General features: G+C 39.3%; 2 protein-coding genes across 5 annotated transcripts in view; one reads left to right on the top strand and one right to left on the bottom strand.

Annotated features, from left to right (window-relative positions):
* bap1 (BRCA1 associated protein-1 (ubiquitin carboxy-terminal hydrolase)) overlaps nucleotides 1-2,300 on the bottom strand; it is a 31,906-nt gene extending 29,606 nt beyond the window's left edge. Inside the window, exons 1-3 of one of the 3 annotated variants that reach the window (XM_057845448.1) lie at nucleotides 2,062-2,300; nucleotides 1,803-1,832; nucleotides 1,640-1,694 (exon numbers count right to left, since the gene is read on the bottom strand). In XM_057845448.1, the coding sequence (XP_057701431.1) occupies nucleotides 1,640-1,694; nucleotides 1,803-1,832; nucleotides 2,062-2,098 (122 nt within the window). In that variant the 5' untranslated portion in view covers nucleotides 2,099-2,300. The remainder of the gene's footprint in view (nucleotides 1-1,639; nucleotides 1,695-1,802; nucleotides 1,833-2,061) is intronic. The other 2 variants (XM_057845449.1, XM_057845447.1) reach the window with 2 other exon arrangements.
* rad54l2 (RAD54 like 2) overlaps nucleotides 2,214-19,527 on the top strand; it is a 24,529-nt gene continuing 7,215 nt past the window's right edge. Inside the window, exons 1-21 of one of the 2 annotated variants that reach the window (XM_057845450.1) lie at nucleotides 2,214-2,627; nucleotides 3,364-3,568; nucleotides 3,704-3,977; nucleotides 7,392-7,522; nucleotides 7,623-7,763; nucleotides 9,146-9,378; nucleotides 10,145-10,327; nucleotides 10,543-10,676; nucleotides 10,752-10,948; nucleotides 12,299-12,641; nucleotides 12,719-12,896; nucleotides 12,987-13,187; nucleotides 13,282-13,400; nucleotides 13,681-13,799; nucleotides 14,072-14,171; nucleotides 14,266-14,471; nucleotides 14,591-14,766; nucleotides 14,866-15,062; nucleotides 16,779-16,963; nucleotides 17,465-17,554; nucleotides 17,627-17,719. In XM_057845450.1, the coding sequence (XP_057701433.1) occupies nucleotides 3,415-3,568; nucleotides 3,704-3,977; nucleotides 7,392-7,522; nucleotides 7,623-7,763; nucleotides 9,146-9,378; nucleotides 10,145-10,327; nucleotides 10,543-10,676; nucleotides 10,752-10,948; nucleotides 12,299-12,641; nucleotides 12,719-12,896; nucleotides 12,987-13,187; nucleotides 13,282-13,400; nucleotides 13,681-13,799; nucleotides 14,072-14,171; nucleotides 14,266-14,471; nucleotides 14,591-14,766; nucleotides 14,866-15,062; nucleotides 16,779-16,963; nucleotides 17,465-17,554; nucleotides 17,627-17,719 (3,454 nt within the window). In that variant the 5' untranslated portion in view covers nucleotides 2,214-2,627; nucleotides 3,364-3,414. The remainder of the gene's footprint in view (nucleotides 2,628-3,363; nucleotides 3,569-3,703; nucleotides 3,978-7,391; nucleotides 7,523-7,622; nucleotides 7,764-9,145; nucleotides 9,379-10,144; nucleotides 10,328-10,542; nucleotides 10,677-10,751; nucleotides 10,949-12,298; nucleotides 12,642-12,718; nucleotides 12,897-12,986; nucleotides 13,188-13,281; nucleotides 13,401-13,680; nucleotides 13,800-14,071; nucleotides 14,172-14,265; nucleotides 14,472-14,590; nucleotides 14,767-14,865; nucleotides 15,063-16,778; nucleotides 16,964-17,464; nucleotides 17,555-17,626; nucleotides 17,720-19,527) is intronic. The other variant, XM_057845451.1, reaches the window with a different exon arrangement.

Genomic DNA, 19,527 nt, shown 5'->3' with positions numbered 1-19,527 from the left:
TGTCCTCCCCACATGAGCTAACTTCCCAAATCATTACATCTGTATGTCTTTGTCTCGAAATTACCACACGAAATTTACACCTTCGTCTTCAATATTACGGATGTACACTACAACGTATATCCGCGATGTTACGCTGCTCATTTAACATGGTATTCACAAACGATTAGCATGCGTGAGCTAATGCATGCTGTTACAGCGCCGATGGGATCAGAAAGGTTAAGACCGTGGGAGACTCAGCAAACTCATGGTTTCATGATGAACAATGAGTGGCAAATTAAGAGAGCCGTACTTCAAACTCGTCCTGTTTATGAGAGTCGATTGTAATATACTGGTGTTGTGCAGTAATGAGCAGAAGTGACTTCTGTGGCCAGAAAACACTCAAACGGCGCAGCGCGCACATTAGATATAATCAAATAGCAATCTAGATGTACTATGTTAGATCCCATGCCAACTCTCGCGCGCACACACTAGATATCATCAAATAGCAACCTAGATGTAATACATTAGATCCCATGCTATTCGCTGCGTGAGCCCAGAGCGACGCGTAGCCCATAGACTACATTGATTAAATAGAAACCGCCATGACTGAATGGAAGTTAAGCAGGCCAAATCAACCCATACCAGTGACTATAGATAATGCTGCAAATACTGTTAATTCAGTACATGTTACAGATGGACTCGGACCACAAATAGAATGTTTAAATATAGCTGCTAAGAGAGCTGCAGCAATCAACAGTGTGACCCACTTTACAAACAGTAAAAATTGTTCTCAGCACTTATATACAAAATTTTTCTTCAGGTCAGTAAGAAGTAAGCACATAAATATTATGCACTAAAATGCTTGTTTATATGATGGCACTGTTATTTTTGCTTGTTAGCAAAAAAATAAATGAATAAATAATAATAATAATAACAGTTGTATTTTCTGTTTCAGAGCATTAAATGTATTGAATTGTATCGAAAATCGTACCGAACCGTGACTTAACTGTATCGTTGCATCAGTTATACGCACACACACATATATATATATATATATATATATATATATATATATATATATATATATATATATATATATATATATATATATATGTTGTTGTTGTTTTTTGCAAACAGAGTGGTATCGGAATGGTATCGGCCGATACTGCACAGCCAGGTATCTGTATCGGTATCGGGCCCAAAAAATGGTATCGGTGCAACACTACTATCAAGTCAGCCACGCGATGCGTTCAGGTACACCACGCAAACACATTCGCCACATTAAAACCCGGTTTGTTACATTATTACAGGTATTATGCTAATATTATATTATTATTCCGATTTTATTCATAATGTATTTGATTTGCTATTTGTAATTGATATTTGCAATCCTAACATAAATTAATATTGAGAATTTAGTGTAGGTTTTCGGTCTGTGGAACGAATTAATGGAATTATAATGTATTCTTATGGTCAAATCCTGCTCGACATACGACTATTTCGACTTACAAACAAGGTCCTGGAACGAATTAACTTCGTATGTAGAGGTACCACTGCATCGGTATCGGTACAACACTAATTGTAGCATTGCAGTCTAAATAACTGCAAATGTTGTTCCTCAAATGAATTAACCCACACCACTAAGAAAAGAAAAACTTACCTTTGACACTTGCTTTGGAGGTCATAGATTTCCTCGACTTGCACGCCTTTAACACCTACAGAAAGTGTGAATAAATTTCTTATTAAATCCATGTCCGAATAAGGGATGGAAGTGTTTTTTTGTCATCATTAAAATTCAATAAATTAAGAGTTCAACTACTCACCAAAATCTTCAACTAGCAAAGTGAACAGTCCTGGTGGGAAAAATTTATATATGCAGGTTAGCCAGCGTTCGATAAATTCTATGACAGAAAGCTAATAAGACGGCAATCATCAGTCAATATGACAGTCAAAATGAATGGGAACGAACACGCTCGGTCACTCCCCACACGCATCGTAAATAAACTGCTCACAACAAACTATAAATAGGAAGGAACAATTCACGTTAGCTGTCGTAACATGAACATGTTGAAAATAACTCACCTGGGTCGCTCTCGAGCTCTAGCCACCCTTTGTTCATGTTTGCGTCTGCACACAGTGAGTGTACCGTACCATTTAGTCGCTTTTATTGTCCGTGTCCATTGCCGAAGAGGTAGTAATGCTGAACGCTCCGTCCATTCACAACTCAAATATGATAAACACAATAGAAGACGAGAATCAGGCGCCTACAATTTGCGTCATCAACAATTGACAATTTGTCGCATACCAACACCAAATATAATCTAATTTTAATTTAATTAGAAGGGACAATAAACATATAAGACATGAAGACGCGTTAGACATTTTGGGGAATTTGTTTGTATGAGAAACATATCGCGCAAAATAAGAAAATACTTCAATTAATGCAAGGAATATACGCCGGAAAACTAAATCGAGTGCAACACTCGGGGGAGCGAATACACTGTAACACTCAGAAAAAAAAAATTGGAAATGAGAAGAAGCGATTATCGATTTATTTTCCACAAATACCCTCTAAATGAATTGAGCCGTCTCTGTGTGCATCATCATCATCGACATTTCCAGAATCGACCAACGCATACGTGCACAAGGTACCTTGCTAAACGATTGAGATAGTTAGCACGTCTGACTAGCCTGGAATGTTAGCACGTATATCATTTCGACTAACGTTAGCGATTGGAGCGTAACACTGCACACACATTTTTTTCCTCATTGTTATAACGTAAAAAGAATATTTATTCAGCGAATGTTTACATTTTGATTCTACTGCTTAAATTAATACAAACAGTCGGGGCCATCATTGCAAATACGTGTGATGTTTTATAACTAGCTGATGTGTTGTTCTGCAGACTGAAGCTGCAAACAATAAGTTTAATTATAAAAGGAGGTAAGTGCATCACAAATGTTGTTTGTCAACGGGTTCAAATAATAATAATATTTATATTTAAATTACCTTGTAATTTATTAAATACCCTGAACGCAGTGAAAACATGAGGTAGGTGTGATCTATTCAGTAGTTGCGGTGTTGTAAGTGATAATATGCCAAAGTTACTGTGGTCAATGAGCAAAAGACTCAATTTTTAAAACTGATCTGGTTCGTCAATGGCAGCCAATGTCACTATACCCGTCCATTTTTTTAAAGCCAAAACTATATATCCATATTGAACCATTCTGACAGTGATACTGATTTAAAGGTTTATTCTGTTGAAGTTTTTTTGTGTGTGTGTGTGTGTGTGTGTGAGGTCATTTACTTTCGTTCATCCTTGATATTTAATTATTCTTTGAAAGTTTCCTCAACTGTTCTTAAAAGGGGTGTTTTTGTTTTAGGACCCCTGATGAAGGTGTGTAGGTAATACTTTGAAAGCTACGTAAGACAACATGTCTGAAGAGGCCCTTTCAGAAAGTGATCTGGAGGCTAGCCTTAACAGTGAAGAGGACTATAATGAAAATGATGAAGAAGAAGACGATAGCGATATGGAGGACGGCGAGGAGGAGGATGAAAGTTCTGAAGATGATGAAGATGATGGAATGGGTGAGTGTTTCTTGTCCTTATGGGTAGCATGATGGAAGGAATTTGTGTTGTCCTTATGAATGAATGTGCACTACATAAAATAGATAGTTTCAATCGCACTCTAATACAGATCTGATTTACTGTCTCTCCTAAAAGGAAAACATAGTCCGGACTCCACCTCAGCTACCTCTGGTGATCCTTCCTCGGAGTCACCGTCACGGCCTGAATCCCAGCCGTCGTCCAGGGCGCCCTCCAGACCAACCTCGCGCTCTCAACTTCCGAGCAGCTCTGGCAAATCCAGAAAGAGCAAGAAAAGCTCCAGTAAATCAAAGAAACAAAAAGATTCTAAAATAACCAAATCCTCTAAGCCATCAAAACGCCCCAAACCCCCCAAGATCGTCAAGCCTGTACATATGAGGAAAAATATCAGGTGTGTACAGTACGACTTTATTTCCTGTCCAATACATACAATATATTTGACACATTTTATGGATAATATAATTTGTCAAATAAAATATAATCTACCCCTTCCCTCCTCTTAATTGGCACAAGGTAAGTCAAAGTGAACCATGTGCAGTTGCAAATAAAATCAGAATAAATCAGCAAATCATGAATTTTCCTTAAAAAATCAAAAACCTAATTTAAAGAATGTTTAATGCAAATTTACAAGTTTTGCTGTTGCCTGACAAAAAAGTTAAGAAATTTTGGGCTTCACATTGGTAAATACCCCTCCAATATTTGTTTTTAAAGTCTTATTTTCTTTATTTATATTTATACCATCCTCAAAAGAGTGCTCCAATCATACAGTGGACCAAATACGTATTTAGTCAACCACTAATTGTGCAAGTTCTCCCACATGAAAATATTAGAGAGGCCTGTAATTGTCAACAAACCTCAACCATGAGAGACAGAATGGGGGGGGGGGGGACAGAAAATCCCATTGTTTGATTTTGAAAAATTTATTTGCAAATCATGGTGGAAAATAAGTATTTGGTCAATCAATACTTTGTTATGTACCCTTTGTTGGCAATAACAGAAGCCAAACGTTTTTTGCAACTCTTCACAAGCTTTTCACACACTGTTGCTGGTATTTTGGCCCATTCTTCCATGCAGATCTCCTCTAGAGCAGTGATGTTTTGGGGCTGTCGTTGGGCAACACGGACTTTCAACTCCCTCCACAGATTTTCTATGGGGCTAAGATCTGGAAACTGGCTAGGCCACTCCAGGACCTTGAAATGCTTCTTACGAAGCCACTCCTTTGTTAATTTCTAGATTTAATTACTTCCTTTCTAGGTGCGTCTCTCAAAATAGACACGAAACGTGCACCCAGAAAAGACGCGAAATATCGTATCGCTCCCTTTCTAGGTGCGTCTATTTTTATTACGGAGTTTAAGTACGTACAGGACACCGTCGCCCTTAAAAATTAATCAGCCGCACAAATTGTTTCACTCATACAATTTGGGTGACCCTACCTTGAGTTTGTCTTCAGTCCTTTTGGCTTTGCTTCAACCCTTCGCCTCCAGAAGCGGAAGTGAGGCCAGTCCCCTCGAAAACCGAGGACTTGCACGCTTTGGATGGAAGTCCCCTCCGCTCCAGGAAACACCAGGTATGTCGCAATCCGGCTCGAAGGACCAAATAAATGTCAAGTTCAAAAATAGACCCTTAGGTAGACATTTGTACAATTACCCAAAAATAAGGAGAGAAGACACTCAGTTTTCTTGGCCAAGGAGAGCAAGGAGGGGCTAGACAGAGAAATGCTAGATTACGCTGTATAGTCACCAAAATTGATCTAAAGAAAAACCCTCCTTGCTCTTTTTATTAGGGGTTTGTCCTAACACAGAAGGGTGCCGCCCTAAAGGGAGGGGGAAAGCAAGCTGGAGACACCTATGTGATTTTGGTTGGCTATGTGTGAGCATGTAGGTGGAACTAACTAACTACACGTGTGTAAGCAAGGGCACTTAGGTAAAGTGGTCAAAATGACCCAGACACTTCAGTTATGCAACGCTGCGGCCATGGAAGATGTCCTCGAATGGAAGATTGTCCTCGAAAGTCTAGACGAAAGTCCAGACGTAAGATGCTGAAGATGTCCTAGAAGGTCTAGTTACGCAATGTTGCGGCCATGAAGCAAGGCAGTTGTCATCCCGACCCTTTTTAACACTTTGTAACACTTAAACATTATGCCTAGTATAGCTAGCAATAATCATTTACTGGTTATATGAAATAAGAAAAAATATGGCAATATGTATTATGTATGTATTAGGTATATATGAGCACAAGCAAATAATCAATCAAGCAAATATTCAATCAACCCTCGATAATTAATTCAACACCCTGGCTGTGTGTTTGGGATCATTGTCATGCTGAAAGACCCAGCCACGTCTCATCTTCAATGCCCTTGCTGATGGAAGGAGATTTTCACTCAAAATATCTCGATACATGGCACCATTCATTCTCTCCTTTACACAGAGCAGTCGTCCTGGTCCCTTTTCAGAAAAACAGCCCCAAAGTATGACGTTTCCACCCTCATGCTTCACAGTAGGTATGGTGTTCTTCGGATGCAATTCAGTATTCTTTCTCCTCCAAACACGAGAACCTGTGTTTCTACCAAAAAGTTCTATTTTGGTTTCATCTGACCATAAAACATTCTCCTCACAGTCCTCTTCTGGATCATCCGAATGCTCTCTAGTGAACCGCAGATGGGCCTGGACGTGTACTGGCTTCAGCAGGGGGGACACGTCTGGCAGTGCAGGATTAGAGTCCCTGGCGGCGCATTGTGTTACTGGTAGTAGCCATTGTTACTGTGGTCCCAGCTCTCTGTAGGTCATTCACTAGGTCCCCCTGTTGGTTCTGGGATTTTTGCTCACCGTTCTTGTTATCATTTTGACACCGCAGAGTGAGATCTTGCATGGAGCCCCAAATCGAAGGAGATTATCAGTGGTCTTGTATGTCTTCCATTTTCTAATAATTGCTCCCACAGTTGATTTCTTTACACCAAGCGTTTTACCTATTGCAGATTCAGTCTTCCCAGCCTGGTGCAGGTCTACAATTTTGTCTCTGGTGTCCTTCGACGGCTCTTTGGTCTTTGCCATAGTGGAGTTTGGAGTGTGACTGACTGAGGTTGTGGACAGGTGTCTTTTATACCGATAATGAGTCAAACGTGCCATTAATACAGGTAACGAGTGGAGCCTCGTTAGAAGAAGTTAGACCTCTTTGGCAGCCAGAAATCTTGCTTGATTGTAGGTGACCAAATACTTATTTTCCACTCTAATTTGGAAATAAATTCTTTAATAATCAAACAATGTGATTTTCTGTTTTCTCCACATTCTGTCTCTCATGGTTTACCCATGTTGACAATTACAGGCCTCTCTAATCTTTTCAAATATGAGAACTTGCACAATTGGTGGTTGACTAAATTCTTATTTGCCCCACTGTACATTGTAACAAACCGTAAGATTATCTCAGATGGTTTCAAGAATTTGGTAACAACAAAATGCTGAGTGTTGTTGCTCTGAAGAGTTGTCATGAATCTCATGAGCAGGGTCAATGGAATGGACACCACACTAGGTGTTTGTATGAACTGAACCCTTGAGACTGATTCACTCAAATCCAGTGGTTCAGTCGAAACAAGTTTATGAATCACTTCACTAAACCAATTAGTAAAATTGATTTTAATGTAAGATTTTTATTATTTAATTATTATTAACTAAGAATCTTCAAACCAACATACTGTACCTTCAAATAGATAATGTTTAACATTTCCCCATGTTCTGCTCCTCAATTAAGACCAAATATTGGAAGAGCTAAATATCAATTTTACATATGTCACTTCTTTTGTGTCCAACAGAAAGGTGCTCAACGAGGACCAGTTGGAGGCTGGGACCAAAGCTGCTCAACAGGAAGAGATGGAAAGGCGGAAGCGTCTGGAGCAACAGAGAAAAGCTATGCCAGCTCCAACTTTACTAGAGTCCCAACTAGGTTATTTTCCTGTTGTCAAAAACACATTTTTCATTATGGGGTACTTAGATTAAAGGGTAGTAATTAAGACTATGGATCTTCATTTTCAATATTTCAACAGTGAACGCAACTTCCATTTTAGGTGGGATGTCTCACTTGGTTCCCGCCCTCCACAGCAAGCAGGATGTGATCTGCCTGGACAGTAGCGGTGATGAAGATGGGGACATGGAACCCAAACACCCCCAGCTAGCTATTAGAGATGGTAATAGAGCTCATAGGTCTATTGCTTTCTAAAAGTAGCCTAGTGTGCCCTATTAATCCCCATGTTTACCATTCACTTTCATGAACAAACAGTGCACCTCTGCTATACCAGGGTATCTGCGGGGACTTAAAAAGGCTAAAAATGTCTTAAATCCAATAATTTGAATTTAATGCTTTGAAATGTCTCAAATTCTCCTGAAATCTTACAAAAGGTCTTAAATACAGTGCTACCTCTATATACAAATTTAACTCGTTCCAGGACTCGGATTTTAAGTCGAAATGGTCGTATGTCGAGCGGGACTTTCCCATAAGAATACATTATAATTCGATTAATTCGTTCCACAGCCCAAAAGCCCACTCTAAATCCTTAATAAATACTGCAGGTACAATTACTAATAGCATTTACACATAGCAAAACAAATTAATTGTAAATACAAATCGGAATAATAATAATAAATGAAAATGTAAAAAAGTGTTTTTACTGTCACCGTAATTTATAGAGACTGGCAAACGTGAGAGGAGACTGCGGGTCGATGTGGATACCGTGAGCCGTGTTGTGTCGTAGACTTCATTATCCGATCACTATGTGATAGTAGGTGGTTCTGTCTAATTAAACAAATGCATTGAATATGACATGTAAAACAAAAAATGAAAAAATAAATAACAAAAGCGATTTTATTGTCAACTTACTGGCAAACAGAGGGAGAAGACAGTAGGTAGGTAGAGGCGGGAGGGGAAAATAGGTGAGCCGTGTTATCTAGCCACTTCACTCACATGCACACCAGGCTCATATTTTTATATCTTTTCCTTTTTAATTTCAATAGTGAGTGTCACCTTTTTTCACCACCTTCACTAACCTTGGGACCCATGTTGATTTCTCTCACAAGAAAATCCGCCATACGTCTGTCTTGCTGGAAAACAATGAACTTGCAACGCTGTTGTATTTCCAGCATGCCGTCATATGTCAAGACAAATGACGAGTCAAATTTTACGTCGTATGTCGAAAGGATTGTATGTTGTACCACTGTACGATTGTGAAAGGTCTTATAAATCTATTGACGATTACTATTTATATTGATGATTATTTAGAACATGCATAAACTTCAGTTTCTCTTTTAAAAGTTTCAATTTTTGAGGATTCCAAAACTAGCAGCTCTTGGTGTGAAATAGATCTAATACTGTATTCAATATAGTCTTTAAAAAGTCTTAAATTTGCAGAGACCACGTATACCATTTTAACGCATGTCTAAAGGAATTACAATGAAATGGTCATTTTATTTGACTGTGCTTCTCTGCAAATGAATACAAATATGCCCCTGAACACTTTAGATTGTGATATGGTATATGCGGCGAACTCTTATGCTCTGTTTATTGATGGCACAGATATAATTGAACTCAGCTCTGGGGATGAGGATGCCCTGCAGATAAGCAGTGAATCTGGGAATGAGGATGACGGTGGCCCCCCTGGCACGGAGGAGAGCAGTGGAGCGCACATCAATGATGCTCTAAACTTGCCTGATGCCCAGGGGAGGGTAATGGTTAATATCAACCACCCTGCGGAAGAGAAGGACATTTATCTCGCTCCCCAGCTCGCTAGGGCTGTCAAACCTCACCAGGTATGTCCATTTGAGATCGACCGATATGGGTTTTTTAGGACCGATACCAATTACCGGTATTAGTACCGTAGTTAGAGGGGCCAATAGCCAATATTTGGAGCCAATATTCATTTGCAGCAAAAGTGTAAAAATTGGCTTAAAAAATAATAATGCAAACACTGAACTTCATTGAAATGCCCAAAGCATGTTTATTGAATCACACAAATCGAAAATAATAGCTCCAGAAGTGCCTGAATTTTCTAGACAAAGAAACATCTCATATAAAGTTGAGTAAAAGCTTAAATAAATAACTTTCAGAAAATTTTCCACAGAAAAGAAGGCTCTGATGACCTCATCTAGTTATGCTTGAGCAAAATACTAAACCCCACATTGCTCCTTGCGCTGCGTCACCAGCAGGTAGATGAGAATATAGTTTGAAGCGCTTCAAAGGCCTTAAAAAGGTGGAAAGTTGCAAAAACTAATTTACCATTACTATTTAACCAATCACAGGACAAGGTTAATACTAGTGCAGGATACAGCAGCCAGGAGAGAACGGCGCGGCTGCATCTGACCCGAAATGACCCAGTCTTAAATTTATTTTTTCATATCGGCCGGTCGGATTAAAAAAAAAAAAAAAAAAAAAAAAGGGGTCAATACTGATATACGTCAAATTTCCAAATATCGACCTCTAATGTTTATAGTGTTCTTTAGATGCCAGCTGCTGAAATGTGAATATTTTTTCCTGATAAGGGTGTGATCGTGACATTTTCAACTCCTCTTTTCTCAGATTGGTGGTATCAGGTTTCTTTATGATAACCTGATTGAGTCTCTGGAGCGATACAAAAGCAGCAGTGGTTTTGGTTGCATCCTTGCTCACAGCATGGGGCTTGGCAAGACACTGCAGGTCATTTCCTTTATTGACATCCTGCTGCGGAATACTGAGGCTCACACTGTCTTAGCCATTGTTCCGGTGAGTCAATAGAACAATATTGTCTGTGAACATATTTGTTTTTATATGTATGCTCTGCATAAATTTTTTTGTAGGTTGTCACACTTTCTGCATAATGCAAAATCCTGTCTCCACACTTCCTCAATCACATACTTTTCTGAAATTTAAAATATTCCTATATTGCTCTAGTTTTTATTTTTCTCAACTCTCTAATCTCTTTGTTGCCCTCAATCTAGGTGAACACACTCCAGAACTGGCTGGCAGAGTTTAACCTCTGGCTTCCACCGCAGGAAACACTTTCCCCTGACACTGACCCTGCTTTACTTATAGGACGTACATTTAAAGTTCAAATTCTAAATGATGAGCAAAAGTATGTAGGGCATCTTAGTGCGAATAAATAGTTTGGTGTGTAATTATTTTAACTCATGATCATCATGCATTGCAGAACCACAATAGCCCGGGCCAAGGTAGTGGAGGACTGGAGCAGAGATGGGGGCGTGTTGCTCATGGGCTATGAGATGTACCGCCTTCTGTCAATGAAAAAGAGTTTTGTTACGGGCAAGAAGCGAAAATCAAAGAAGCCTGTAGGGCCTGTCATCATTGATCTAGATGAGGAAGATAGACAACAAGAACTTATGAAAGGTGAGAAAAACTCTTCACTATATATAGTCGAGGTCGACTGATATGGGATTTTCAAATGCCTATCCCTATACCGATATCTAAAAGTACATTTCAGTCGATTGCTGATATCCGAAGCAGATTTTGTAAGCCGATATTTGAGGTCAATGTACTTATTTTAAAGCACATAGATTATGAAAGGCAATTTTTTAAAAATTGCTTCAACAGCTTCAAATTTACAATGATGACCTATGACTTGGATAATTAATTTGGTCTAATGGTACAAAACCAACGAAGGCAGCATTTCATTTTATGATTATACTCACTCATCAAGAACAGTACGTTATTTTCACATAGTTAAACCCACCAGGACGTCACGACGAGATGAAAACAAGTGAGAGTGAGAGTTTAAGAGGATGCTCGCTATCCTAAAGCTAATGCTAACGCAAACACTACACCAAAGCTAGAAGTTATTTAGAATGTAAGGATAAAATCTTTACAATATTTACAAAACAGGCAAGCCTGAAGCTTCCTGTAGCAGCCTGCCTTCAAGCGAGAAGGGGCTGACCGCGCTACAAACAACGCCTCATACAAACTACGCACCTCCAAGCAATGGTTGCTGTTGGTATGGTGGCGCAAAGAATTTGTTTACTGAACAATGTGTATTGCGATAACTAGATTGTAACCTTTGTTATGTTTAGAAGTCATTTAATGTTGTGAATCAACCGTTAAAGTTGTTAAAATTGCTCCCATTATTGCATTATTTGCCTTATGTCTACTTTTGACATGTGAAAGTTTTAAAACTGTTTCATCATTTAATGATAGATTCAAGTAAAGATTTTGCAGATTCAGTAATATTTTAGATGAAAAGTTACCTAGGTTCGCTAGGTAGGTTCGCTACAACAGAGCCTTCCTGAGAAGTCTACTGCTTTAAGATGGCGGCTGTTTATTAACGCCGGCGAGTCTGTCATTTCACATCTAGTTCTCTATACATGTGCTAACGACGCCAAGTCTGTCCTTTCGCATCTAGTTCTAAATACATGTGATATCTACCGTAGCATCATGTTGGCGTTGTTTGTAGCAACTGGGCGTAGTTTGTCACGGCTGTCGGCTGCAGTCAGGTATTATTGCTTCAAGCTGCTGCAAGGTCCTTCCAGGGTCCTAACATCAGTCATTGCGGCCACCTTTGCTCGCAAAGATGCCTGATCAAAATCCTTTTTTATCGGCTTATTATTTTGGTAATCGGCTGATGGCTGATGTTGGAAAAACTTTATATCGGTCGACCTGTAATATATAGTAGGAATAAAAGTACCATCTATATGCCCAATGTGTGAATAAAAATTCCTGTACCCATGTTGTTTGATTTTTATTTAGCTATTGAAAAGTCCATTCTACGACCTGGTCCAGACGTGGTGATTTGTGACGAGGGCCATCGCATTAAAAACTATCATGCCAGCACGTCACAGGCTCTGAAGAATATCCGTTCAAGGCGCAGAGTGGTTCTCACTGGTTACCCATTACAGAACAATCTCATCGAATATTGGTGCATGGTAGATTTTGTTAGGCCAGACTTCTTGGGCACCCGTCAGGAGTTCAGCAACATGTTTGAGCGTCCCATTTTGAACGGGCAATGTATGGACAGCACGCCTCAAGACGTTCGCTTGATGCGTTACCGTAGTCATGTGCTGCACAGCCTTTTAGAAGGCTTTGTCCAGAGGTGAGCCGGACTGCTGAGTAATGTATAAATAGCTACTGCTCACATATTCATTGTGATGATTTCACTCTGCTTTCTAGACGTGGCCATGATGTTCTGCAACATCAGCTTCCTATGAAGATGGAGCATGTGATTTTGGTGCGGTTATCTCCTATACAGAAAGCGCTTTACACCGAGTTTATGAATCGATTTAGAGAGGCAGGAAACAATGGCTGGCTTGGTCTAAACCCTTTGAAAGCCTTTTGTGTATGCTGTAAGGTAAGACTTTGAAAGTTGTTGTCTAATGTTCTATGCAGCATTGCGTAATATGCATTTGATTGATAAAACTGTTTTTCATCTTCGTGCTAGATCTGGAATCACCCAGACGTGCTTTATGAAGCTTTACAGAAGGAAAATCAGGCAAATGAGCAGGACTTGGACCTTGACGACATCGCCAGCGGCCCCAAAGGCAAAGTGTCAGACTCCAGCAACAGCAAAGCCAACAATAACATTTCACCGCTTTTCAATCCTTCTCAGGAACGAAGCAATCAAGTTATGACTTATGAATGGGTATGTTGTAACTTTAACTGCTTACTGCTGCAGTTTAACAACGCCCAGTGGTCATTTACAGGCTCTCCTATTGCATTTTGGTTTTTCGTCATAGGCAAATGAAATCATGTCAAACTACCAAACAGGACTCCTGGAAAACTCTGGCAAAATGGTGCTGCTCTTTCATTTGATAGATGAGAGTGTCAGAAGAGGTGACAAGATGTTGGTGTTCAGGTAAGTCGGTTCAATGTCTGTTGCTTCAAACGCAAATCCACCACTAAGCAGTTTATAGAAGAGATTCCTTGACTTGCGGTTTGTTCTGTAAGATTTGAAAATAGTATGTTAAGCCTATTTCACATATTCAAGCTGTCAAAGCAGAAATTGTACAAAAAAAAAATCAGTACATGTTATGACATGCAATTGATGTTCTCTAGTTAGTAATATTCCCACACTCTGTTCATCAAATGTTGACTGCAGCTCACTTACTCCTCTCTATATCTTCTTACATTGCCAGTCAAAGCTTAACAACGCTGACTGTCATTGAGGACTTCTTATCAAAAAGACCCATTCCATTACAAGACGCTGCTGCTGAGTCTCAGAACCCCAACTGGGTTCGCAATCTCAATTATTATCGTAAGTTCTATGCCTTTTGAATGTATTACACATAAACATTTATAAAAGTTAAATACAACAAATGTTAAATATAACAGAACTGTACTTAACAAATTTACTTGTCTACATTTCTCATTCCCAAGTTGAAGCCACTTTGACTATATGCACAATTTAAATATGTAATTCAGTGTTTTGTTCAGGGGAACCCACATACCATGCTTTGAAAAGCCCTGATGTACAATAAAAGAATTATATATTGATGTTAGAATCTAAAAATACCTGTTTTTGTCTAGGGCTGGATGGAAGTACATCTGCCTCAGAAAGAGAACGCCTAATCAATCAGTTTAATGATCCAGAGAACACTAAAACATTTCTCTTTCTGCTTTCTACCAGGTGTGTGTCAATTATTCTTACATGAATTCCTTGCACTTCGTCCTTCATTCCACCCATTAAAATCTGCGTGTTCCTTTTTTCATCCTCATGCCAGAGCGGGTTGCTTGGGAGTGAATCTAATTGGAGCTAACCGCGTTGTCGTCTTCGATGCATCCTGGAACCCGTGTCATGACGCCCAGGCGGTTTGCAGGGTGTACCGCTACGGTCAGAAGAAACCCTGCTACATTTACCGCTTGGTATGTGACTTTACCCTGGAGAAGAAGATCTATGATAGACAGGTCTCCAAGCAGGGCATGTCTGGTAAGACATTGAATTATTATTATTTTTATTATTATTTTATTTATTTTATTTTATTTTTTTTTTGTGAGCCAAGTAACAGCTTGAAACGCAGACATCACTAGGCAGTGTTATGATTGCAGACCGTGTAGTGGATGACCTGAACCCGGCACTGAACTTTACTAGAAAGGAAGTGGAGTCACTTTTGCATTTTGTTGAGGAGGAACCTGAAGATTACAAGATAAATCTGAGGACTTTTGAAGAGCAAGAGCCTGTCCTCTATAAGGCCTGTCAGCTTTACCCACGTCTCATCACTAAAGTACATTTCCTTTTTTTATTTTTTTAATACTGAACTGGTTTACATCTTGGTTGTTTTGATGCAACTAAAAGCTATACTTCTATTCATTTGTGCATACAGCAACCTTTTGAACATGAATCTCTATTAGTGGACCGTAAGGAATCCAAACTTACCAAAGCAGAGAAGAGAGCAGCCAAAAAGAGCTACGAGGATGAGAAACGGGCTTCCGTGCCCTACTCTCGACCTTCTTATGCCCCGTATTATCCAGCCAGCAACCACGCACTCGCTAATATACCTGCATTTAGTCAACGTGGCTGGTGAGTGGCAAATCACGCTTTCATTGTTTCGAGGTGACCTTACATGTTTTTTTCATGGTATTTTTTTATGACTCTCCATTGAGAACATTTGCATAGAAAATGCCCAGTGTGCTTTTTCTAGCTGTTGTTTCTTTTTTTATTGCCTCTGCAAACAGACAGATTCTCATTAAAATATAGCTAACTGGTTAAAATTTTAATATTTGAAGAGTTAAATTCAATTACTAATTTGTTTGGCGAGTGGGTGTGTTTTTATATTAAGACCTTCGTGGCCATTGTTAAATTGGCGTTTAGGAAGCCCAAAGTGAGCATGTACTTGCAAATTAAGGTATGATGTGATGCTGCACAATCACTGATTTGAAATCTGATCATTTACGGAGTGGTTTGATTTACAAAAGCAATCAAATCACAAACCAAGTACGCAACATATTTGGACATTCCTTTTAAACTATTTCTTAATGTAACAGTGGAAAAATAATGGAGTTCAACATATTGTCACCTAGGGGTGTGACAAAATATCGAAATGGTGATATATCGTGATACTTTGTATCCCAAAAGGTTATCGATATGCTCCTGCCAAGAATCGATATATCGTTTTAAAAATGTGTCAATGTCTAAAAAAATAAATAAAAATGAACCAACTAGTTGCTACCAAAATCTTCCACCATAATAGTGTCTGAGTTAACTCTAAGGCTGCATTGATGTTGCACGACGCCCAATCCATTTAGACTGGGAACGTTCGTTCATTCAAAACCAGAGCATTCACTGTCATTCTTTCCAATTTTCAGGGCATTTACAGGTCACTTGCAGTTCATTTTAGGGCATTTACAGGTCATTTCCTGTTGAGTTTTGAGTCACTTGGATGATTCCCAGGTCACTTCATGTTCTGTAACTCAAAACAAACAGGAAGTGACCCATAAAATACTCCAAAATCAACAGGAAGTAACTGAAAATCAACAGGTAAATGACCTTAAATGGCCCAAAATTACCTCATTGCCTGGCATTAGCTGCCACTGACGGCTATAGACGTTCAATCCGTTTGAAGTGGGAGGGATGCCACCCTCCCAATTAAAATGGATTGGACGTCTACTCGTGATAAACTCATTCCCATTTACAGCAGAAGCTTGTCCTTTCTGTTGATTAGTTGTTTGTAGAATATCCTACAACAATTTCCTGACAAATGTATCGATGATTGTTTTGATCGCTATATCGTCAGATCATCGATATCGTGAGCTTTGTATCACAAATCGTATCGTATCGTGAGGTACCAAGAGGTTCCCACTCCAATTGTCACCCTTACTTCTGGCTGCCATTGAGGGTGGTAGACAAAGTTGCTTTAAAATTGAATTTTTTTTTTTTTTTTTATGGCCAAAAAGGAACTTTGGAATATTAACACATACAACACTCAAACTTCGGAAACACAGCAATTTTCCTATGGTTCTAATGGGCTTAATGTTACTTTATAAATTGACTAAATGACTGCCACTGATGGCGACAGACGTCCAGTCCGTTTGGACTGGGTGTTGTGGCAGCCATCGTTCACATTGAGAAATGATCATGCAATCCCAACCATCCCAATTAAAATGAATAGCCTGTCTTTCACTGTCAAGGGAAGTGAATAAGGTAAATGTCCTCTGACGAGAAGTTGACTATCACAGGCAGCTTGCTTACTGCATATAGTGCTGATCATCTCATTAGTGCAAATGTTCCTATTTCCAGGCGTCCTATGGCTCGGCCTGATGACAAGCCAGTTGCAAGTGTCAGGCCTATCCAGTCAACACCAATTCCCATGATGCCTCGCCAAGTTGTTATGGGCATGGCAGGATCCAGCTCTCCCAGCAGTTTACCTGTTAATTTCCTGCAGAAGGCTGGAGTTTACATCCAGAGGATTGTCACCACAACTGGTATTGTGTAGTAATGTTTGTTTTAATAGTTTCTGACATTCTGATATTTTGAGTACGGGTAGTTAAAATCATTGCATAAGGCATCGAATATTTTCAGAATTTATTATTTTACAAATTTTAATCATTCAATACGCATCATCAAATAAGAAATATATTTTTCATTGACTTATTCGCGCCCAATTGCCAATCAAGTTGAATTGGGAGTGATGATTCACTGCCAACCCTTCCAGGTTAAGTAAAATGACCCTCTATCGAGACATTGCTTGTATATAGTATTATTTCCTAATGGCTTGCCATTATCGTGCCAAATTATTACTACAGAGTCCTGTGTGACTGCAGTACTATTAGTTCATTTTATTCTTTATTATTTTATTTTATTTTATTTTTTTTTTAAGGGGGGGACCTTTTGGTCCAATTATTTGAATTATTCAATAAATCATGTCAGCCACACTACCGCCATGGAAATATGTATTTTCAAGTTCTTTTTCTGACCATCCATAGACATTTTCATCCCAGGAGCCAACAGCACAACAGATGTCCAAGCTCGAATAAGCGCAGGAGAGAGTATTCATGTAATCAGGGGCTCGAAAGGTAGAGGCAGCTATCCTATTCATTCGTTATGTTTACTAAGTTCATCTTCATCAGGTATTTTCTTCTTTACAGGTACATACATAAGGACAAATGATGGAAGGATTTTTGCCATTAGGTCTGGAAAAGTCAGTAGACCAGCCACCGGGAGCGCCGCTGTTTCAAGAGGTACAAATGCATTTTTGTTTATTGTTCTATTAAAACAACGGGTTCCATCTGTCATTATTGTGAGTGGAGGGAGGAGATTGGAGTTACTATTTTTTTTTGCCAATGGCTGAATCATTTAATTCATATTATCAGACATAACATAGTTTCCCCTCATGTTTACTGATAGGATTGTTATAGTTTGTATAGGAATATACCCACAGTGACCCATGAAAGTTGCAGCATCATTCTTTGCCTTAGTTTTCTGCTCCTTTTTCATCACCACGGACATCCATTTTTCATAGTCACTTTGCAGCACATACTTTCAATATGACAGTTATTACATTACATAACATTGTATAAAATTACCGATAGGTGGGCTTACCAAATAAGGGCTGTGTACATATATACTGTACTGTACATGCCCTTGTAGTCTGACCTTAGAATCTTCATACCTTCATCATATTATTTCTTTACACAACTGCTGTTAAAATACTTACCCCTTTATAGTGAACTCATTTAACTGTTTCGCTGCCATTGACAGTGCTGGACTGGGAGGGCTGGCAGCGAATGATCGCTGCCAACCTTCCCTGTCAAAATGAATGTTTAGTGCCGTTAGTAGAACGGAAACCTGACTACCGTAATTTTCAGACTATAGACCCTACTCACCAACGTCACAGAATGATGTGTCGCTGTATCCGGCCGCCATATTGTCCGTCTCTGTTTAGCCCTATTCTCAATGGTTTCAATTAGTCGTTCAGTTTATAGAGCAATTCATGGAAGCCCCGGTGCTTTCAGACGCTGTAAACTTATTGAATGCGTTGCATAAAAGGCATTATGTGGAAAAGCTTCAGTCTATCCATTCGCCAGATCCATATTTGATGCCTAAATCGATATTTTTTGACCCGTTGTCTTCGCCCTCTGTGCCTGACATCTGCTACCCTGATATCCACAACTATCTTGTCCACACAAAATCAGCCTATTCTCACGAAAGTTTGAAAAACTTTAAGAGCAGCACTCTAAGCAACATTACCCTGTGTGATTTCTAAAATGGCGAAGATCAAAAAAAAAAAAAAAAAAAGTTGACCGCGATGGCCGACGCTTCAAGGATAGGTGGATATTGGACTATTTCTTCAATAAAACACGCAACAACTGTGTCTGCCTCATTTGCAAAGAGAGTCTCTGTTTTCAAAAAGTTCGATGTGACGCGATAATGATATTACCGAACAAGACACGCTGACATGTACGACATTACAGGGAAGATACGCAGCGAGAAATTATAGCAACTTGAAGCTAGTTTATTTTTTCACAGCAGCAGTATTTCGCAAGAGTCCGAGTGTCGAAAGAGAAAGCCACAAAGACGAGACTGTTGAAATTATGAATTAAAAAAATAATAAAGCAAATGTGACACACAGAAGGGCTTGCTAAAATTTGTTTAAATATATTGTTCTATGTAAATCAGCCAAGGTAGCCCCCCCGCATTTTTACCACACCAAATCTGGCCCCCTTTGCAAAAGGTTTGGACACACCTGTTTAACTGATGATCCGTAGACGAGGCCAGCTTCTTTCACTTGGTACCAGCTAAATATTATTCAAAATGTAATGATGGTGGAAGAAATAAGCATCTTGAATTTGAAACTGTATGTTGTCGGCGATTAGCCTCGCAATGATCTTAATTGTGGTTGTCAGCCCAAAACCCTCTAAATATATATTGAATGCATCTCACCAGATATAAAATGACTACGACATAATCCGTGGTAATCGTTTGGAGCCCAGTTTTCTCGTCGAATTGCAGCAGTCCATCTCTCTCTCCTCTCCGGGTCTCTCGGAAT

This window comes from Corythoichthys intestinalis, chromosome 9 (genome assembly GCF_030265065.1).
Source record: "Corythoichthys intestinalis isolate RoL2023-P3 chromosome 9, ASM3026506v1, whole genome shotgun sequence".
Lineage (NCBI taxonomy): Eukaryota > Metazoa > Chordata > Actinopteri > Syngnathiformes > Syngnathidae > Corythoichthys > Corythoichthys intestinalis.
This window is presented reverse-complemented; position numbering and strand designations above follow the sequence as displayed.